This window comes from Oxyura jamaicensis, chromosome 3 (assembly GCF_011077185.1).
Source record: "Oxyura jamaicensis isolate SHBP4307 breed ruddy duck chromosome 3, BPBGC_Ojam_1.0, whole genome shotgun sequence".
Taxonomy (NCBI): Eukaryota; Metazoa; Chordata; class Aves; order Anseriformes; family Anatidae; genus Oxyura; species Oxyura jamaicensis.
This window is the reverse complement of record NC_048895.1, coordinates 1,308,043-1,327,948: the sequence shown is the minus strand read 5'-3', so window position 1 is coordinate 1,327,948 and position 19,906 is coordinate 1,308,043. Positions and strand designations below refer to the sequence as shown.

At 40.3% G+C, this 19,906-nt stretch overlaps 2 protein-coding genes across 8 annotated transcripts in view; one reads left to right on the top strand and one right to left on the bottom strand.

Moving 5' to 3' along the window:
* Positions 1-19,906, top strand: part of ASB3 (ankyrin repeat and SOCS box containing 3) — a 31,441-nt gene that overhangs the window by 1,216 nt on the left and 10,319 nt on the right. Inside the window, exons 1-7 of one of the 7 annotated variants that reach the window (XM_035323148.1) lie at positions 3,376-3,500; positions 5,019-5,023; positions 6,996-7,261; positions 14,434-14,616; positions 17,060-17,273; positions 17,620-17,778; positions 19,611-19,723. In XM_035323148.1, coding sequence (XP_035179039.1) covers positions 17,078-17,273; positions 17,620-17,778; positions 19,611-19,723 — 468 coding nt within the window. In that variant the 5' untranslated portion in view covers positions 3,376-3,500; positions 5,019-5,023; positions 6,996-7,261; positions 14,434-14,616; positions 17,060-17,077. Of the gene's footprint in view, positions 1-3,375; positions 3,501-5,018; positions 5,024-6,990; positions 7,266-10,363; positions 10,511-14,433; positions 14,617-15,617; positions 15,640-16,285; positions 16,325-17,059; positions 17,274-17,619; positions 17,779-19,610; positions 19,724-19,906 lie in introns of those variants that run through there. The other 6 variants (XM_035323147.1, XM_035323151.1, XM_035323149.1 and 3 more) reach the window with 6 other exon arrangements.
* On the bottom strand, positions 2,705-16,080 carry CHAC2 (ChaC glutathione specific gamma-glutamylcyclotransferase 2). Its single transcript, XM_035323156.1, has 3 exons — positions 15,851-16,080; positions 8,044-8,079; positions 2,705-4,721 (listed from the first exon to the last, which is right to left on the bottom strand). The coding sequence occupies exons 1-3, from the start codon at positions 15,983-15,985 to the stop codon at positions 4,338-4,340; spliced, it is 555 nt and encodes a 184-aa protein (XP_035179047.1). The 5' UTR covers positions 15,986-16,080; the 3' UTR covers positions 2,705-4,337.

Here is a 19,906-nt window from a genome sequence, read left to right as displayed (position 1 = left end):
AGTAATACCAACAAGATTTCTATGTAGAGTAGGTCTGGAAGGCACAAAGAAATAAGGAACACAATTTTGTGTTCAAGTAGATATAACAAAGCACTTCCTTTTATCTTCAATTAAGAACAAACTAAGTTGAGAAATGGCTGGACTGAAGTGGAGACTCATGGAAGAAGAAATGTGGGGCAATTTACTGCCTGCTTTGCAATCAATAATGGGATGTAGTATGGGGATAATGGGAACATTTTGGCAGTGTAAAGCAATTCTTAATAAACCCAGACTAGCAGAATGGGGGCTGAAATCTTTAATGAGAGAAGTAAACTAGTACGTGGCTGGTGCTAGGAATATGAAGGCAAAGGAAGGAAATGATGCCAGCAAAAATCTCAGTGGCAGTGGAGAAAGCTAAGTGGATGATGTGTGGTCAGTTCAGGTGGATTGGTTTCAGATGGTTTGTTCCAGGAATTTCTTCTTCATATTTGCCAGCAGCTTGATGTATGTTATGTACAGACGTGTTTACACAGTAAAAAGAGCTGAGTTTGTTTAAACAGTTTAAATAAATGGTTTGTATGCCCTTGGTTGATTTTTGTCCTGATTAGAAGAACAATTTCCAGATAGAAATAATGTAGGTGAAGTAGCTCAAATCTTCACTGAACAGCTGTCACAGGTCTAGTCAATACTTCTGAGCTTTGCTAACGTTTTTGTTTGATTGATTAACGCTGCATTTTTTTTTTTTGTTTCCTGTTAAATGTGCCAGAGCTGTGCTGGGAAAATACTTCTTCTTCCAGTTGAAGTACATGTACAATGAGAGCACAATGCCAGGAGAAATGACCTTAGTAAAAGAATACTGAGAGAATGCAAAGCTAGAATAATTAGAGCTATGCTGTAGTTGGTAGTTAAAACGAGGGTCAAGCCATTTGCAGAAGACTTGGCTGAACAGTGGAAAATTGCCGATTTTTTTAATTATTTTTTTTAACCTTTGTTAAGCAGAACAGACATGGAGAAATAGGTCTGATGGGGGAGCTGTAGTATTTAGTTTTTTGTTTTTTGTTTTTTTTTTTTTCTTCAACATTCTCAGCTCTATAGTTTGAATAGAATCTATATCCAGATACATACTAGAAGTAAGAGATGGGAAGGGATGCAAATCTGAGTTAATCTAGTAACCTGGTGAACTTCAGGAAACAATGATATAAAATAAAATAGTAATATAATACTGATGGGAGATGTTGCAACCAGTTTTGAAAACGTGTTGCTTCAGCTTTAGGGCTAAGTGGTGTTCAAAAGCTGGGTATTTTGCATGTAAGGGATCAATTACCCATGGTATTTTGAACAAAAAAGTACGCTTTCTCCTGTGCTTTTAGCAGAATTGCCTGAAATGTTCAGACTTGTGGAAACAAGTTTAGAGGTCACTTACTGTGTGTTTGTATTATTAAGCCCTACCTAAAATCTCTATCATTTTGTCACAAATTTAGATTTAGTTGTAGCAAGTAGGGGGGAAAAAAGGCACGTGGCATCTGGAAAGTGTGGTTTTATTGTTATTATTTTTGGCGAGTAACATCTGAAAATATACTGGGCTTTTGTTGGTGACTGAAGCTGTGTGAAAAGTCATGGCTTAGATCCCGTAAAGGAAGATTAAGTGTGTATTTCTGGTGCTTTAATTAATTGCTTGCATTGGGACAGTTTAAGACTTCATAACAGTAGCTAGCTCATGTATATCATTTTGTAACAAGATAGAATTAAGATAAGCAGGGATGCCCATGCTATTACTGGATACTCTTTAAATATAACGTTTTTGGAAATTTCTTTCTCCAACACAGTTAATAAATGTGATGCATTTTTATTGTATTGAAGTTGTATGTACAAACTGGAATGTATCATTACAGATATTATTGCAAGTTTTATGAATCTGGAAAGCAAATGAACCAACAATGTCCTGAATATAAGTAAAGATACAAACTGTAGAGCCATACATAATCACAATGCCCCAACACAGTGCTTAAATTTAGTTTTAAAGAGAGAGTCATCGCTGATGTTTTTGGATCATTAGTGACTGTATGCAACCCCTGCCCTGTTTTAAGGAACACAGATAAGCCTTTGGGGAAATAATTAAAAAATGCATAGAGTCGACATGCCATCTTACGTGTTTTAACTTCACTGAAGCTTGCTTCTCTCTGAGGCAAGCACAAGAAAAGAAGTGCTGTTTGGTTCTTCTTTTTGTCTGGTTTTGTTGCGGGAGGAACGCTTAAATATTCTTGAAATAATTCATACGTAACATTTTCAGTAACAGTTCAGTATCCCACAACACTTAAGAGTGACTTTACGTCAGGGGGTATAATGCTTGCGTAACAGTGCACGTTCGTCAGTGCTGATGTGACTGTCGCTGTCAGTCACTCTCGCTCAAATGTTTAATTCCATCTTCAGGCATCTTAATGGCTGTTGTGATGGACAGACACCTGGACGTCCCCATCAGGCTTCTGTCCCGCTGTACAGCTGAATTAGCCGAGGTTGCTTTTCCACTCAGTTATATCGATCTTAAACCAGCACAGTGCGGTGGAGAATCAAGACCTCTGAAGGATATTTATTCCATCAGTTTGCAAGTAACTCGTACTAATGGAACAATGGGGCCTCAGTACATGGGATTATTTTGCTAATATCATCAGAGGATTTGCTTCTGTAAGTTATAGTAGTCCATCAAGTGAGATCCTATTACACGCTCTTTTAAGAGTGGCATTCAACCACTAAATAGTCGCTTCTAAAAACTAGGAAACTGTTTTATTCTTTCCTCAATGAATGTATGCTTGAGTGATGCCAGAAGCATGCTAAAGTTGTAATCTGGTATTTAAAAAAAAACAGCTTTCTTGGCTAAATATTTTAAGTAATCTTATTATCTGGAATTTAGGTTTGAATTTAATATCCTACAATCTACTCATCTGGGGGCCTTTTTCAAATGTTTCCCACTAACGTTTATTAATGTTCTTTTTGGCTTTTGTAGGTGGCCAAGAAAAATAACAGCAGCTTGTTATGCTGATAACCCTAGTATTTTCAAGGAATTACAAATATAAAACAGGAAAATGCAAAGAAGGAAAATGGACAACCGGTATAGTAGAAACATACTGGTTTTGCAAGCACTGATGCAAAATATAGGCTTCCAAACGCCTACTGAACATACGTACATTCCCTGCATGAGAAACTAAGATGCTACATGGTATTTGAAACAGAACCTTTCCTATATTAACATTAAAAAAATACACTTTATTGAAAGTTAACAAAAATAACTTAAAAATTTGAGAAGCTAGACAAGTCCTTGTTCGGACGGAAACTCCGTTTGCCTACGTTTTGCATAAAGTACGGCTATTAGCCTAAACTGGTGGCTTTCCAACTTTTTTTGGCTAGAAGTCCATAAAACACGTCAGTTGACTGAAAAGAGGGTTCCTTTCTTAATGACCTTTTGTCTGTGAATCCCTGAAACACTGGTTGAACATCACTGGCTTAAAATCTATCTTCACAGACTGGTGAGTTTCTACAAAATTGGGTTACAACAGCATCTGAAAGGCGAATAACAAAGCTGAGAGTTTCTAAACGTTCTTGCTGCTTCAAGTCATACTCTTAGTTAATTTTAACACTTTACTTTTATTCTTTAATCTTGAAAAATAAAATGAAGCACTAATATGGTGCGGCTTGTTTGTGTCGGAGTACCCCGGCACTTTGGTTTTCAGGGGCTTGACACAATGAGCCAAGGGAAAGGACTATTTTCGTGACACTGACAGTTTATCCTCTATGTCTTAAGGACAAACATGCAGGGTAAGATCACTAATGCAATGGAACAACTTAATTTCGATTAACTTGTATGCTGATACAAGTTTCCTACTATGCATTTACTATGCAGTTTACAATACCTACTTAACATTCATCTGTTTAGCTGCACTGAGCTCCATGCCGGTCTTGAATCTGAAAAATCAATGAATCACTTGAATCAATGGGAGTTGTATCTGAATGCAGATTTTCACCTAAAAATACTTAAAAGATTTTTTTTTTTTAACCTGAAATAATAGAGAGGCTTAAGCGGTTCTCTTGAGATTTCTGTAAAGAAAGATGTAATCCTTGGATAAAAAGAAAACAATATACCAAATTCAAACCTAAAGCACTTCCCCTGCTCCCCTTTCTACAGACTCCCAAAAGAATGATTTTTAAAACCGTATGTTTTAATGACTAGCTACTCTTTTGAACGCAATATTAAAATAAATAAGATAGCGTAGTACAGAGAAACATGCCTCCAAGTCATATAGCCATTGTGCAACGAAACCATTCCTCTGAAGATGAAGCAAGATCATTAAAAGAAATAAGTTACTCTATAGGCAATTTATGCTTTGATGTTTTTCCAATAGTTCCTTTACTAGTTTTTCCAAGGAGAAGAGATGTTCATCCACGTCTTCTGGTACGAGGTTTCTCATAGAGTTAGCGAGTTCAAACAGGTATTCTGTGTTTCTTCCGCTGGGACCAACCGCGTTAATAATCTGTTCAGCAATTTCTTCTAGAGGCGCGGGACCAAGGTAGTTAGGGTTATCGCGAGTTCCAATGTACAGTAATACATCAAATGGTTTTATTGATGAGTCTTTTGGATAGAAAACGACAGTTGTAGTCCTGTAGCCTCCTTTCTCTCTGAAGTCTAGGTATGCCTTGACTTCACATTCTTGTCCAGCTGGCAATCTGTAAGCAACACCCCATACACACCCCTGTTGAAGGACATAAGAAAAGAAAAACCCAAGCAGAGTTTAAAAGCATACTCATAAATTAATGTATTTCTGTTTTATTTTGGTAAAACTTTCTTCTCATTTTATCTTCCATTTTCAGTCTTCTAGCTATTTCTAAACTGTTCTTATAAAGAGTCCCATATTAAAAGGGCTGTTCTATTTAGGAAATCTTAGATCAAAATAGCAATTATGCAGATTGATCCTCCACCCTCTTCCTGATGCCAAGGCCTTTCTTATGAAACGTTTTTTTGTTGCAGTTAAATTTGAAACAGTGAATAGCCTTTGTGGGCTTCTGAAGACTGACTATTAAAGAGCTAGTAGAAAGGACACAAAGTGGCTTCCTGACCTCACAAAAATAGCAGAGTGAAAATTGTAAAGAGTACCAAATTCGAAGTAATTTTGACCAAGTCTTGTCTCTGTTTAGTTATATTTTCACTTTTAAGGATGCGGGTGTCACTTCTGTCACACGCATTTGGCAGGAGGAGGGTGGTAATGCTACCATGCTGATACTGAACCCGAGAAGAAAATGCTGGGATAAACCTTCAGTTTGCACAACTGGGGCATAGCCAGCTCCTCAGTAAACACTGTTGGGATTAATTTCGTCACTGTCTTAGTAAATCTGAATATTTCTTCATCATCCTCGTGGATAAAATCTCTGAGAAAGCATTTAACTGCGGTGTGGATTAGACACACTCCCTTACAGAGTTTTGTATGGGCAGATTAGTGAGATCTGAGTAGGGACAGATTAACAGGATGTTGCTGGCTTTTGTTTTGTTTTGTTTTGTTTAAGTAGCACAGGCAAATGGTTACTGTCTGTTATCCCTTACAGGCTACGCATTGTTTCTTATGAATGCTGTTTTAAACTATACGATAATGTTTTGTCTACTGCCAACATCAAACGTGGGTCTCCCTGCAGTGAAGCTGGTACACACATCAGTGCTACAGTAACAGTGACAAAACAATTAACTTTTTTTTCCTTGAAACGAGACCTTGGTATTTAGTCATAATAATGGTGGGGTGGTGACGTTTGTTAATGAGAACTGAATTTGGCAGTCAGACCTTAACACACAGGTCAGAGGCGTTTCATTAAGACAAAATGCACAGGAGGCATTTCCTATGGCACCCCCTGTAGATGGCCACACCACTACATGTGCTGCGGCCAAGAGCAGCCCTGGGGAGTTCAAAAAGGGGTCCTCGCTTCCCCTCGGCTGCTTGTGGTGTGGGTTCGCTCCAGCTGTCTGCAGGGGATGCAGCAGCACTATGCCTGATCCCTTCTGCACATGCTATGCGCTTGAGTTACATCTGCCACATAGATGTACCTTGTGGGTAGGAAAATCTCTGCAGGTGTGGTGGGAACAGGGGCTGCACAACACTCGGTTGAAGCAAGCAAGTGCTGCTAGTTCATACATTTTGTTTTCAGTGTAGGGGATCCCTATTTCAGATGATGAAAAATTAAAACCCAGAAATCTGACAAGCGCACAGTGTTCCTTTTCAGTGTGGTTTCCTCTCAACTGGTGCAGAAATGCAGACAGAGCAAATTAAACTAACTCCAAGCTAGACGCTTCCAAACCATGCTGTGCCTATCGCCAGTGAAAGAGGATGCACGGCTGGCACCGAGCTGAGGGCTGGCAATGCCAACGACAGAAAGCACGACTGCTGCTGCTGGCACCGCAGTGCTCGGGGCAGGGGACATGATGGCTGCAGGCTGCTGAAGTGGGGTCAACATAAGGTTGCCTTCTGAAGTTGCAGAGTGAGTTACTGGAATTAAAGGACATTACTTGTCACAGCATTCCATGTTTATGTGTGAGGTGCGATTATCTGGCTGTACCAGATTCTGGAGAAAAGGGAAAAACAAAAAACACCAAACAAACAAAACTGGTTGGCTAAGGGGAAAAAAAGTTTCTATGGCAACAAGTAAGTTTGCTTAACAATAGAAACTGAGTGACAACAAACATAACCATTCTTTGTTTTTATATAGGAGTCTGTAACATAATGGTACCCAGCAGTACAGCAACGTGAAAAAAACTCTTACTAGAAAGGTACAGAAAATCACAATGAGAGACAGTGCATTGCATTCTGCTGGTTTTGCTAACTGCACAAACAGATGAACTTTACGATTACAGTTAAACTTACCTCTATCTGTGGCTGCTATTTGGGGGCATAGGTTGATAAGACAACGTTATTATAACTGTACAGATAAGCTACTGTAAATAAAAACTAATGACTGCCAAAATACGCATCCTCTCTGTCTTCCAGCATCGTGTGGCCTTGCTCCAGCCCTGCTCCCCACCTGCTCTGGAGGCAGCAGTACCTGCAGGGACACACTCCCTTCAAGTGTCAAGCAGCTGGACGGACACGACCGTCACAGCAAGGCGCCGAACACAGAGGCTCTGCTGCACTGAGGGTCTGCAGGGACTGGGGGAGCACCTGAACCCAAGGTCTACCACCAAATAATCTCCCGGGGCTTCCCAGCCTCATGAGTCCTGTCCTGGCTGGTGAGCAGTCCAACCAAGAGCTTTCTGGTGGGTAAGATCCCTAAAAGTAATGTAGTAGTTGTAATAGCATGTAGTTGTAAAGATAGGTTCATTATTATCAAACAGAATTAGGACTGGGTAAAGGCTGAAAAATCTTAGTTTTCCTACAACTTACATGACTGAAAGCGTAGGCCTGGTTTCACCTCTCCTCCCTCTCACAACCCAGACATTTCCCTTGTGCTTTTCTAAGTGAGACCTAAGTAACAAGTTGAAAAATGAGCAAGAACAGTAGACTCAGGCCAAAGGTCTTTTTTTCCTACACAGAAGCTAATTTCACATAGAAACTAAATGCAGGGTTGTGGCATTTAATCCTTAAGCATTTTATCTGTGTAGCAAAAAATAAGGCAAAGACATCTCCTTTTTAACTCTAATATTAATCTTGGTGTGTTTCAGTTTTTATTTTGGGAGGCTAACATCGTGGTTCTAACGCAACATCCGATGGCTAGTATCGGTGTGTCTTCAGCGCTATAAATATGCTGAATGTAGAACTCTGTGTTTTGTAGCTGGATAGCTGAAGGACAATACTTGAAAATTTACCTTTCATAATAATAGACCAAAACTACTTCCAGTTGCTTAGTTTATCCTGATGGATTTATTTGAAATAATGAATAGTCATTGGTGTAGTTCCAAGGAATTTTGAGAGAACGTTTCATTGCAGTAAAGATAACTCAATTATTGGGTCGTAGAGAAGCAAAATTAATAGAGACTTACTACACAGGCTGGGAACACAATAGGACAGTCTGTACACTACAGAGACAGGAGTACTGTACCTCAGGGTCTTCAACCAGAGTCACAACTCTTCCAGGCTAAAATTAAAAGAAAACCATCGTTAGTTCAGTAAGAAGCTTTCATTGTAAATCACTGATGACAACAATTAATTAAAGCAAAACTATGTTGAATGCACTTTCCTTCTTCACGTTGCTTCTTCTCAGTACTATGCTGTGTTTTTTTCTCTATAATGACAATGAGGTAAACCTTCTCACAGGTTTACAAAAAGTTTATACACAGGCATGGAAAAGAATGTAAAATCTAGCTTGCATACCCTAAGCAAGGTACTACCATTTCTGGTTTGGCTCGTACCAACTGGATTTTAGAAAATGTTAATTATACCCCGTGACACATGGCAAATCCTAGGTTTAAAAGCACCCTGCAAATTAGATGTTTTTGAAAACATAAAGCAAAGAAATCTGCTAGTAATTTTTAGTAAGACAAAACTCTTTATGTTAGTACTGTGTTACTCAAAGTTGAAAAAAAAAAAAAAAAGGTTTTTACGCAGAAGAGTGTTTTCCTCCTCTTTTCTCCCTCCCAGCTCCTTCTGTCTTACTGGGCAGAGGGAGGATACCTTTAGAATGGCTTCTTTTTCCTATGAGTTACTTCTTGCAGGAAGAGTAGGAAGCCAGTTTGTAAATACAGAAAAGATAATTAATGATTATTTTTTTTTTGTATGACCTGGAGAATCATAGAATATCCCAAGCTGAGAGGGACCCACAAGAATCATTGAGACCAACTACTAAGTAACAGCATTTTAAAATATAAACATAAAACACTGTGAGGAAACTACTACATCTGTAGTGTAAAATTGCTGATTTTAGCATCAGATTAGCGTACAAGTGTCTCTGGTTTGATGTAAGGGAAAGCAGAGACACTACCATTCATTCAATTGTAGTCTAGGACAGAAATTAATTTTCTTAGGAGCTACAAAGATAATCTGCACTTGGTGTACATGGATGCATGCCTTTCACTTAGTTTTAGCTAGCTTTCACTCTTCTACTATTACATCATTTCAGTCTTTTTCTGACTCATCTGTAGTAGTTTCATTGACATATCAGCGCTTTTCTGTTTGCTTAGTCTATACCTGTATTTGTCTCTCTCACACAGTAATAACATAGGTCTTTGCCTACACTAAGCCTTTGTAAAGCCATACTTTCTTTTCATAACAAAATATGAAATTTAGTTTTTACAGAACACTTAACAGATACCATCAGCTATAGATACTATTTATTCAATGTTGGATCTTTTATAATCTTAAAGGCTGTTTATTTGTAAGCTGTGAGGTGCTGCATTTTTTCATTCTCATGCCACTCTTCACCCAGCTTCAGCCATTTGTTTCTGATCTGATTGATAAAATAAGGCAACAAAACTAAGAAAGTACTAAAATGATTGCTAGTTGAGTACACTGAGGAAACAGCTCTATACCACAGCTCTATACAATTAAGCAAGATAACTGAGGTGTTGCTTTATAAAAAGCATGACATAGGACGTGCACCTGTTCATCTTAGTCTATTTGGAAACAGTCTCAATCAATAAATTACCTGGAGCTGTTTTGCTGTCATTCAGTTTTTAATCTCAAAGGAAGATAGTTAACACACTGCGCTAATAATAGTACTGAAGGGTTCACCCTGAGTTAGGCTAAATATATCATTGACTGTTTATTTAGAGAGTGCATCTTAACAAATCTTGTCCGGACAAGAATACTGAACTCAGTCTAGGTGTTCTTTCTTTTAATAGACGGGAAATTCTGATGATCAAATGTTTTGCTAAATGTTTTAGCTTTAACAAACTGGGAACAAACACTACCAAAACTGCCATACTGAGATAAAGACCCATGGTCTGTCCTACTGTCTGTTTTAGGCTCTTTTCCTAAGTACCTGATGCTGTTAAAGAAACACATGCACACAAAAATTTATGTAAGAAGGTGGTGGGTATACATGCATGCATGGGTATTAGCACAGACAGGAGCAGTTCATCCACAATACTTTCTCCTGTCTGTCAGTCACAGCATTAAAACCTATACCTAGGTCATACTGTCTTAGCTACCACAGTATCACTTTTCTACTTATTTGCCCAGTTTGTTTTAGCCCCTTTTATATAGTCTCTGCCAAATCTCATGGCAGTGAGTTCTGCAATTTAAATAGGTATTTTATTGGTTTTGTTTGTTCTCTTTTCCTTGAGCCTTCTTTCCTGGTAGTTGTAAGTATTTCTCATTCTGATACTAGGAAAAATAGCTGATTCTTGCTGTCTATTCACTTTCTCAATACATTCATTCTTTTACGGTGCAACTCTCACTCCTGCTTTATTTGCCAAACTGAAGAGTTAATTTCTCTTCATACAGAAGCAACCTCTCTCTGGCCGGGACGACTGACCCTCTCTATACACTCACACATATTTCTGTCATCCAGCTGTGCCATAATCATTCCAAGACAGTATCTGGTACTCCACAAAATTGCCAAGATACAGGTGTGCTTATTGGCTCATGTGCTAGTGTCGTGTGTCCCCCCCTCCTCCCAATTATTCATTTTCTACTGATTCAACCTATGGGAAAAGCTGTCTTTACAAGAATAAAAATAATAAAACTATCCATAACGACACTGAGTTAGCTTCTGAGCTCTGACAGGTAATACAGAATAGGTGTGTGTATTATATATAAGCCATATATACATATGGCTTAGTTTTCTATACGGCCATCAGTTTCTTCCATAGTCGTTAACACTTCTCTAACTTATCTTCTCCATAGTGGTCACTAAGAAATTGTAAATTGTAGATTAAAGAGACATTTTGTGGTGTGAAACCACTTTCTCTGTATTACCAGCAGTGCCTGTATCTGAAGCCTAACTAATAAATGTAAAATACTGAAACAGTAAACAGGGAAGTACTGAGGAGTAGTTCATCTTCAAACTGGCTGTGTGATGAAAGAACAATCTATTTGTCTAGGTGAGGCCAGGATATTTTATTGGTTTGTAGAGTCTGTCTTGCACAGAACTGCCTAAACCAAACACCATTATGGAACCACAGGTTTACCCTTGCCAGCTAAGTAAAGAAAGTCATGCATCTGTAAATGACTGGCTATATAATACAAACCAAAATGATTTCTGTTGTGCCCAAGGAGTACTGCCAAGGGCAAACCTGAATGACCTCCTAAATCAGGTGTCTTTGACGAATTCCTACCAGTTCTGTGCAGCCTGCAGTTCCTTAGGTCTAGCTGATGTGTCCTATGAAACTGAAGAGCTTCCATGGCTGTGCTAGATTGTTTTCAGTGGTACCATAATGTGCTCAGGTACTAAAACTACTGAATATTTACTGATTGAAGAATCAATTAGTTTTGGCATCTGGGTGTGAAAATAAGATGGAATAAAAGGGAATGTTAGCTTAGAAATTATTTTAGTTTGATCACCTCTTGAAAATTTTCAGAAAGGGGAATAAAAGTTTGCTAGTTAGTAGGAATATAATAATTTGAAATGGTTTCCTTAAAGAACAAGATTATTTAAACAAAGAGGAGCTTTTTGCGCTTCATTTTCCTGTGCCTAGTGATAGCATAACAGGAGCTGTCTGTCCGTCCTCCCCTAGGCTCCTTGCTGGGGACATCCAGTGGAGCTGGGGTTGATTTTCAAAGGCTGGCAATCCTGGATTTTCACTGCCCCAGAACAGCAGAGAAATGCAGAGGTTAGCAGGATCCTGTAACACCTTCACAGCAAATCTTATTTGGACAGTTTCCTGATGGGACTTCTTTTCTCCATTTCACATTTAACAAACTAAAAGCCCTTCATCATCTTAAAATGATTTAACTGTAAGCTGAGTAACTCTGTTCGTATTAACTTGGTAACCCCACGTCAGAGTGCACATGTGGGAGTCCCATGGGGGTTAACAGCAGGCAGCAGGAGCTAAATTAATCATGTCATCAAGTTTCCTTAGTGTAGTTTTTTTTTTTTTTTTTCTCCAAAGCACATCCAAACATTAGCTACTATCTCTAGCATACTATCTCTAGCAGATCCAGATACACACTGACAGCCCGCATGTCAGAGCTGCCACTGGACCGGGCAGCAAAGCTGGGGAGCAGCTACAGCAAATGGGAAGGGGATTACACGGAGAAACCGCCAAACTCTGCTGTTTGGCTGCAGAAAGCTCTTGGTGTGATTCTTGTACTAACAGTGGTTTCACACTTCAGCCCTTGCATGTATTTGCACTTCAGTGCTGTTCCTACGGCTTACAGAAGGACGAAGAACTTGTCTCACACGAGGTAAAGGGCAGAACCGAAGCACGCAGTCCCACCTCAGCACTGCACGGAGACATAGCTCTTGTTACCTTGTACAGAACAGCCTTGAAAAAAAAACAGGGTCTATGGGCATATGCATCTCCAGGCTCTTCAGAGAGCTGCTGAACGTTATAATAGTTCAGATTAATGCATCTGGGTGAGATTATGCCCCCACATTTTATATTAGTTGAGGAAGTCTGAATAATTTTAGCAAATCTGGAAACCTGGGTATGTTTTAGGGAATTGGAGCAGTAACAAGAATTCAGTATTTTTAAAGTATAAAATTAGTAGCCTAAGAAACTGTAGATTATTCTGATACTGTTGGAAGAAAAACACAACTGTTATGTTGAGAATCTCTCAAACAATGAACGCTAAAAATACAGTTTGTGAATATGAAAAGCTGGTTATTTCAGAAAAGGAGTTGGGATTATTATCAAGCTCTCTGCTTTGTTTTTGGAAAAAAAGAAGTTTAACGTTGGTGATGTTTTTAACACCACTCTCTTCTCTTCCCCCCCCCCCCCCCCCCCCCCCCAAAAAAAAAAAAAAAAGGAATAAAAAGCTGTTGAATATAGGAAGTGATTATGCAGGAATCACGCTTCAGGAGATTTGGAAGCACTGAAAAGTCCAACAGGTGACCAAAACCAGGAATGCACAGGTTAGAAAGCCAGCCTTACTAGATGAGGTTTAGGAAGCTTTGAACGTTATTTTTTAGGCGTGAAAATATTAAGATATGCTTTGGTTATGTAGTATTAAAAAATACACAACTTCCCCCTCATTCCAGTCTGAGAAGTTTTACGTGAATCAGGCAGGACTGTATTTTTCTAAAGTTTTTTCTAAAGCTTGGAATAGGAAATTTGAATTTGCCATTTATGCAAACAACCTTTCTTACTAACTCAGGTCTTTCTAAGCCAATGGCTCTTTTTTTCAGGGAACACTCTGTTATTGCTTGGTAAGATTCAAGCAGCTTTAAAGTAATGTTTGGACTAATCCAACAAAAATCTTAAGTAGAGCTAATGTATAAATTCAGGAATATTTTGAAAAACAAAATCCTTTTTTTTTTTTCTGCACTCTGTTCTTACAAAACTTTTTTTCCAATTTTTCATCCTGTAAACTACAAAATACGGCACCACGATGTAACATCACTTTATAACTAGTTAACCTTCTTACTACAATATAAGTTGAGCAGTTCAAAGTACGAGTACAGGGTCAACTGAGTTTTGCACTAAAAGCTTGCAGCCATTGTATGTAAAAGTGCTCTGTATGTTTTTGTTGCGCTGACCGTGGAATGTTGTAGCAACTCGTGTTTTCAGGAGCGCCTTTTTTAACTTGCTGGCTAGAATTTCAGTGCTGTTCTTTAAAATGCATTAGTACCGAAGGACCAGTTGCACTTGTAGTTCACCCACAAGAGACGTCATCTCCAATGTCACAGACGTTTTAATGGTTTTATAACAGCGATGATTTGGCCTGGTTAAATGGGAAGTCTCCACAGTGTGCTTCTCAGCATTCACTGAGGGAGCCTCTTTGCCTTGGAAGTACCAGCAACAATTCACGGACTGCAGCAATGCAAGAGGGCATTAACTTGTTGATTCTAAGAAAAAAAAAGTGTATTTGTTAATGCTAAGTATTTCTGTAAACAAAAAATAAAATGTATTAACCAGTTTGCATAAATAATAATGCACTGTTTCTAAACAGAAATAGACCAGTGCATGGTTACTGATGTTGTTTGTTTGTTTGTTTTAAGGCTCTGTATGCCTGCAGATGATGTTTCTGGGCATGACCTGGACTGGGGCAGAAATACAAAGAATTAAGCTTCCTGGAACAAAGGTTGTGCTAGTTGCTAATAACCTGGCATGGCCATTTTGTAAGATTTTCCAAATTTGCACAAACACACTCTGGGTATCCCTTGAATTTCAGCTAGCCCAAAAGAAGGTAATACAGTTGGGTCTCCAAGGATACCTTCAGAAAGGAAGAACTGGCCTGTGAGGGTTTTATTACTTTCTGAAGCGCAAAGAGAGAACTTTCTCCACTGATGTAGAAATATTGCTTTAAAGCCTGGCTTCCCAAGTTCCAAAGGCTTATGGATCAGCCACTCTCATGCCCCACCTAAACAACATTTGCATGTTTTTTTCAGGACTTCCAAATTCAAGAAAGGAATAGAAATGTTGCAGCGCTCACACACACAGTTTGAAAAGGGATGACTGGTGAGTGAGGAATCAGGGTTCCTACTGAGAAAGCACTGGGCTGTCCAGCCAGCATCCCCTCTTATCTGGCCACATGCAGCTAGAGGAACGCTTACTCAGAGTGACTTGTGTTGGCAAGTACTGTGCAAGCTGTTCTGTGGTCTCTGAAGTAGTAATTAGTGCTAGTTGGGACTAAACGAAAATTTCTTCCATGCTACACGTAGCATGCTGTTTTATTTATAAAAAGAATCCTTATGCCTTTGTTGGGGGTGCTCTTCCAAAATTACATTCCAGCTTTACAGTGGAGTCACCAGGTCTCTGACAGCTGCTTTAGCAAGCATCAGGAAAACAAGTTTACACTATACAAAACCAACATTCAAAGTAGGTAAATTGTTAGAGTGCTGAACCCAAGTATCAGTTTCTGTACCTATATGATCAGTTTGCATTTCTGATGACTCAGCTGTGAGCAGCATATGCAGCTGTAAATAACATAGTCCTGCCACATCAAAGGCATTCATCTAACCCGCTGGGTGGTTCTGTAACCTATTGTTTCTTTAGCATTTGTCGAGCCATTTAGAATTATATGAGGGCGATAGCCCCTGTATGGGGAGGGTGCTGCAGGCTCCCACAGCAGAGGAAAACTATTATGCCAGTGGCTAAAAAATATATATTTCCAATGAAATTAGAAGTGTTTGCTTCTGGATTTTTAGGTTTTTCGTAGTTTTTCTGACCAGTAAATAAGCTTCTTCCTTCAAGTAAAAAAGTAAGAAAGCTGAAAAACAACAGCAAGGTGCACAGGTCTGGCCTTCACTTACCAACCAGCCTTTCTCTCCAAAGCCAGACACACACACTGTGCAGTATTTTAAATATTCAGAATATTTTGATTAACGTCTGTATAAATGAGTGAGCAGCACAGTTATTTTTCCACTATTAAAATGGAGTGATGGTTATTTTTGTTATCATTTTCCTGTCAGGAGTTCATTAGAAGTTTTTTTCATTGACAGCAGAGAATCCAGGAGGAAATGAATCCTCAAACTTTCAGAAGTATATTTAAAAAAAAAAAAAAAAAAAAAAGTCAAACGGGGGATATTTATCCCGGGTAGCTGACAAGGGACGACCGGAGTGCCCGCCCTCGGCAGGCACCAGGTGCTGCCCAGGTGCACTCGTCAGGTAAGGAAAAGGTCCACGGACAGGCGGCACAGCCGCACTCCGACGGGCGCTGCCGGCCCCCAGAGGCGCAGCAGAGAGCCGTGCCAAGCCGGGCCGAGCCGTGCCAAGCCGTGCCGAGCCGTGCCGAGCCCGGTGGGGCCGTTCCCCAGCCCGTGCCCGCGCTGTGGACGGACGCAGCCTGGCCCGCCGCCGCCTCACCTTGCCCGGCACGCCGCGGTGGTCGGTGCTGCCCTGCCAGAAGCGGCGGCTGTAGCCGCAGATGCGCCCCACCATCTTCTCCTCGAAGGGGAAGTCCACCTTCCAGATGAGGGAGCCGTAGCCGAACACCCACATGGCGCCGCCCGCCGCGCTGCCCCGACTGCGGGCGGGGCCGGGCCGGGCCGGCCGCGAGGCCTGCGCGCTGCGAGCGGGGCGGGCACGGGGGGACGGCACCGGGGGGGGGGCCGGCCCCCAGCCCCGGCCCCCACAGCGCCGCCTCCCCGGGGCAGCGCCCCCACGGAAACGGCGCGCAGAAAGCCCCGCGCGGCCGCGGTTGGGGCTGGCGAGCGGGCCGAGAGCCCCGGCAGCTCCCTGACCGCTCCCTGTGCCCGCGGGGCGCTGGGCTTGCGAACGCGCCTCACCCAGCGGGACCGCCTCCGCGGCCCCTCTGGGAAGACAGCGAAGCAGTCTCAGGTGCGTGAAACTGAGGGTCGGAGGCCAGCATCACGCGCTTAGGACGCGCCCGAGAATTGAAGGAACAGCAAAGGGTAACGCAGAGCAGCACTGTCACCTGCTTTACTGCTGTGTCTGCGCGGAGGCGATGCCACGATGTGGGTTCCTTATGGTTCCTGGGGGTTCCTAGGGTCACCTCTTCCTCGGTGATGCATGCTTTTGTGAAATCCCAGACTGACTGATGCGTGGGGAGAAGTTGTGGTGTCTTGTAGGGTTTATTCTCTATCATGTTTCATGTTTTGTAGCTTAAATACTGGGCTTTGTGGTCAGAGGTGGAGTAGGTCTAGAAATTACATTTTATTTAAAGGTAATTCGGCTTCTGATTGTGTCTTAAAAACAAAATTGTAAAATCATGTAGTCTTTTTGTGTTGTCTTTTGTTTCTTTTTAGGACAGAAAAGGAGGTAGAGGATTAAATCTGCATGGGGGTGTTTCAATTTTTTATTTTTATTTTTTTTTTGTGGGTTTGCACGGTTCCTATGATGGGTTCCATCTGTGTGTGGGTTCCTAACTCAAGCGGTTTGAAATGCCAGGATTTCTTCCTCAGGGGTTGCTGCTCTAAGGCTCTGTTTTGTAGTTCATTCAGGGTGCCTCTGGCCCTGTGTTGAAAGCTACCTCTGCTGCAATCTGTGTATGTCTTGTACTGACAACCACTTTTTTTTTTTTTCCTCCTTGTTGTCTTCCCCTTCCTACCGCAGACCTGATCTAACAACAGGATGGATTTCACGGAGGCGTATTCTGATCGGTGTTCTGCCGTAGGACTCGCAGCAAGAGAAGGAAATGTTAAAATGCTGAGGAAACTGATTAAACAGGGGTACAGTCTTGATATCCCAGATAACAGGGGGTGGATGCCAATCCACGAGGCAGCAGCTCACAATTCCAGTGAATGTCTGAGGCTGCTAATTGATGCAGGTAAGGAAAAAAATACATGAAATAGTTCAAATTGCTGCTGAAGTCCCCTCTGACATAAAATAAAAAGTAGGTTTTTGTTATTGTGTTATTTTGTAAGTTTGTTTCGTAGATGTTGACTAGATATGGTAAAGTGGCTGCGTTGTAGCATGTGAATGACAACTGGGTTTATCTTTTCAATCCACGGTAGGTATGTGCTTTGGGCCAGCAATAACTGATGCTGCTGTTTGAAGGAGTCCAACGTTCATGGACATGCTGCAGGCCTCAAATATCCACTAACTCAGTTATTTTAAATTATTTTAAGAACTGTGTTTTGCAGTTTATTGCTATTTATTGTTATAATCTGTAGCTCCATCTGACAACTACATAAATTCAAAGACGTTTGAAGGAATGTGTGCACTGCACCTTTCTGCACGCTGTGGGTCTTTGGAAAGCATCGGTGTTCTTCTAGAAGCTGGAGTTGATGCTGATGAAGTTACCACTGAGGCAACCACTGCGCTCTTCCTAGGTGATGCATGCTTTTGTGAAATCTCAGACTGACTGATATGTGGGGAGAAGTTGTGGTATATTCCAGAGTTTCTTCTCTATCATGTTTCATATTTTTGTAGCCTAAGTACTACACTTTGCGCTCAGAGGTGGAGTAGGTCTAGGAATTACTTTCAGCTTCAGAGCTGAACGTGCTGCCCCTTCTTTCCCTCCTTCACTCTCCATTTATTTGACTTACCTGATCTGAGGAGATAATGTTAACGATGAAGATCTTACTGTTCAGGAGGCAGTAGTTCTTCAAATCTTCCTGAAGGCTGATGCTTTTGTTCTTTAATCATGGATGCTTCATGTGTATTACCACTAAGATACTACTTAGACAAATAAGTTATTATTCTTATGTCTGTCTTTCTAATGTACATAAACAGAAAGTGGAAGGGATATTTACACCCTTTGTATTGATTGGCAAGTTATTTTTTTACTGAGCTAAGGAAAATAGTAAGTTCTACACCATGTTTAACTAAATAGAAATTCAGTTTCATGTTAATAATCCTCAAACAGTATGTGAGTGATGTTAAAATACAATAGGGTTTGATGTGGTGCCTATGGGGCGTTAAGGTGGTAAACAAGGTTTGTGCAGAATGAGAGTAATTTTTTCTAAGGACATCACTTGTCTAATAAATAAAGTTCCAGGCATGGAATAGGACATGTAAAATTGCTAAAAAAAAAAAAAAAAAAAAAAAAAAAAAAAAAAAAAAAAAAAAAAAACTTCTATGATGTTCATTTTGTAGTTTAACAACTAAGGTTCCTTAGTTTAATATTTTCTATGGTTTTTGTTTACATCTTTAAATGCTTAAGATGTCTATAGTGAATCCTCAGAGTACAAATTATTGAATTAAATATGCTTGTTGTTTTACACACATTGTGACTGCCACGTTAACCTTTATCTACAAGTCTATTGACACTTTATTTTTAAACAACTAAATAGGTTATTTATTTAAAAGAATCTGTAGCAGGCAGCACTTGTAGGGAAATCTTCGTTAAAGGCACACTGGATAGAGGTAATTAACAGTATGTCTAAGTGCTTGCATAGATGAGACTGGACCAAGGAATGGTCCTGGGGTTGTGTAGCCAAGGGTTTTTCAAAACAGAAAAAGTTCATGGCCAGGTATCCAGACTAGAATATGTGCTATGGCACAGCCCAGTGTTGGACACTGAGTACTGCAAGCCAGAGGCACCCATTTTGCAGGCATGTGCATGAATATTTGAAAAATAGTGATGATTCACAGGTGATTTATCACTGTATCAAGCACTTATTGGTACACAAGAAGTGTGTCTTGGCAGAATTGGTGGTGGCAGAAATAGAAGGATGAGTCAGGATACTGAAGGAGGCTTTGTCTACGAATATACTTGTATAAACTAAATGCACAATTTGTAAATGAATTTTACATAGATGTTAAACCACAGCTCTAACCTTTTCTATAACAAGTTTGAGTTTGGAGGAAGTTGTTGGAACATAGCAGTGGGCTTCCTAAGTTCAGGAGGTCTCACAGTTGCAGCTGTCTCACAGTTAGCTGCCTGCTGCGAAATTGTCTCAAATTCACAGGAGAGAAACTTGCTTTTGTTGTCCATACTAGTGCAATGGGGGTGGGATTTTAACACATCTAGCTAGAAATTTTGTGACTGAATTTCCATTCTGCATCTGTGTTTTTGCAGTTTAAATGTAAAAGGCAAGTAAGCAAATACAAGTATAAAAGAATTAGGATTATTGTGTCAGGAACTTAGTGTTGAGAGCATTTGAGATTTTCAATGAGTTCTTTAACTTCAGGCGTTTTTGTTTTACTCTTTTATTTGAAGCTGTTGAAAACGGACATGTAGAGGTTGTAAAGCTTCTGCTCCAACATGGAGCCAATGTGGAAGGACCTCATTCCTGGTCTGGGTGGAATTCTTTGCACCAAGCTGCTTTTCAGGTAACCTGTAAGTGTAACATACCACTTCCGTGTAACTGGTGTATTCTGAGTGGTAGCTTTTACATTTTTTGCCTTTTTATCAGATGTTTTTTTTTCCTAAACTACCCTAACAGTCATGTACATGCAATGTACAGAAGATACGTATCTGATCTGATATGATGCACTGATATGATGAAACTGCGT

Excerpts from the sequence above, each read along its gene's own strand:
- CHAC2 (XM_035323156.1), bottom strand. The coding sequence starts at position 15,985 with ATGTGGGTGTTCGGCTACGGCTCCCTCATCTGGAAGGTGGACTTCCCC. Across the intron at positions 8,080-15,850 it reads ACCGCGGCGTGCCGGGCAAG|CCTGGAAGAGTTGTGACTCT; the intron begins GTGAGGCGGCGG and ends TTTTAATTTTAG. Across the intron at positions 4,722-8,043 it reads CTCTGGTTGAAGACCCTGAG|GGGTGTGTATGGGGTGTTGC; the intron begins GTACAGTACTCC and ends GTCCTTCAACAG.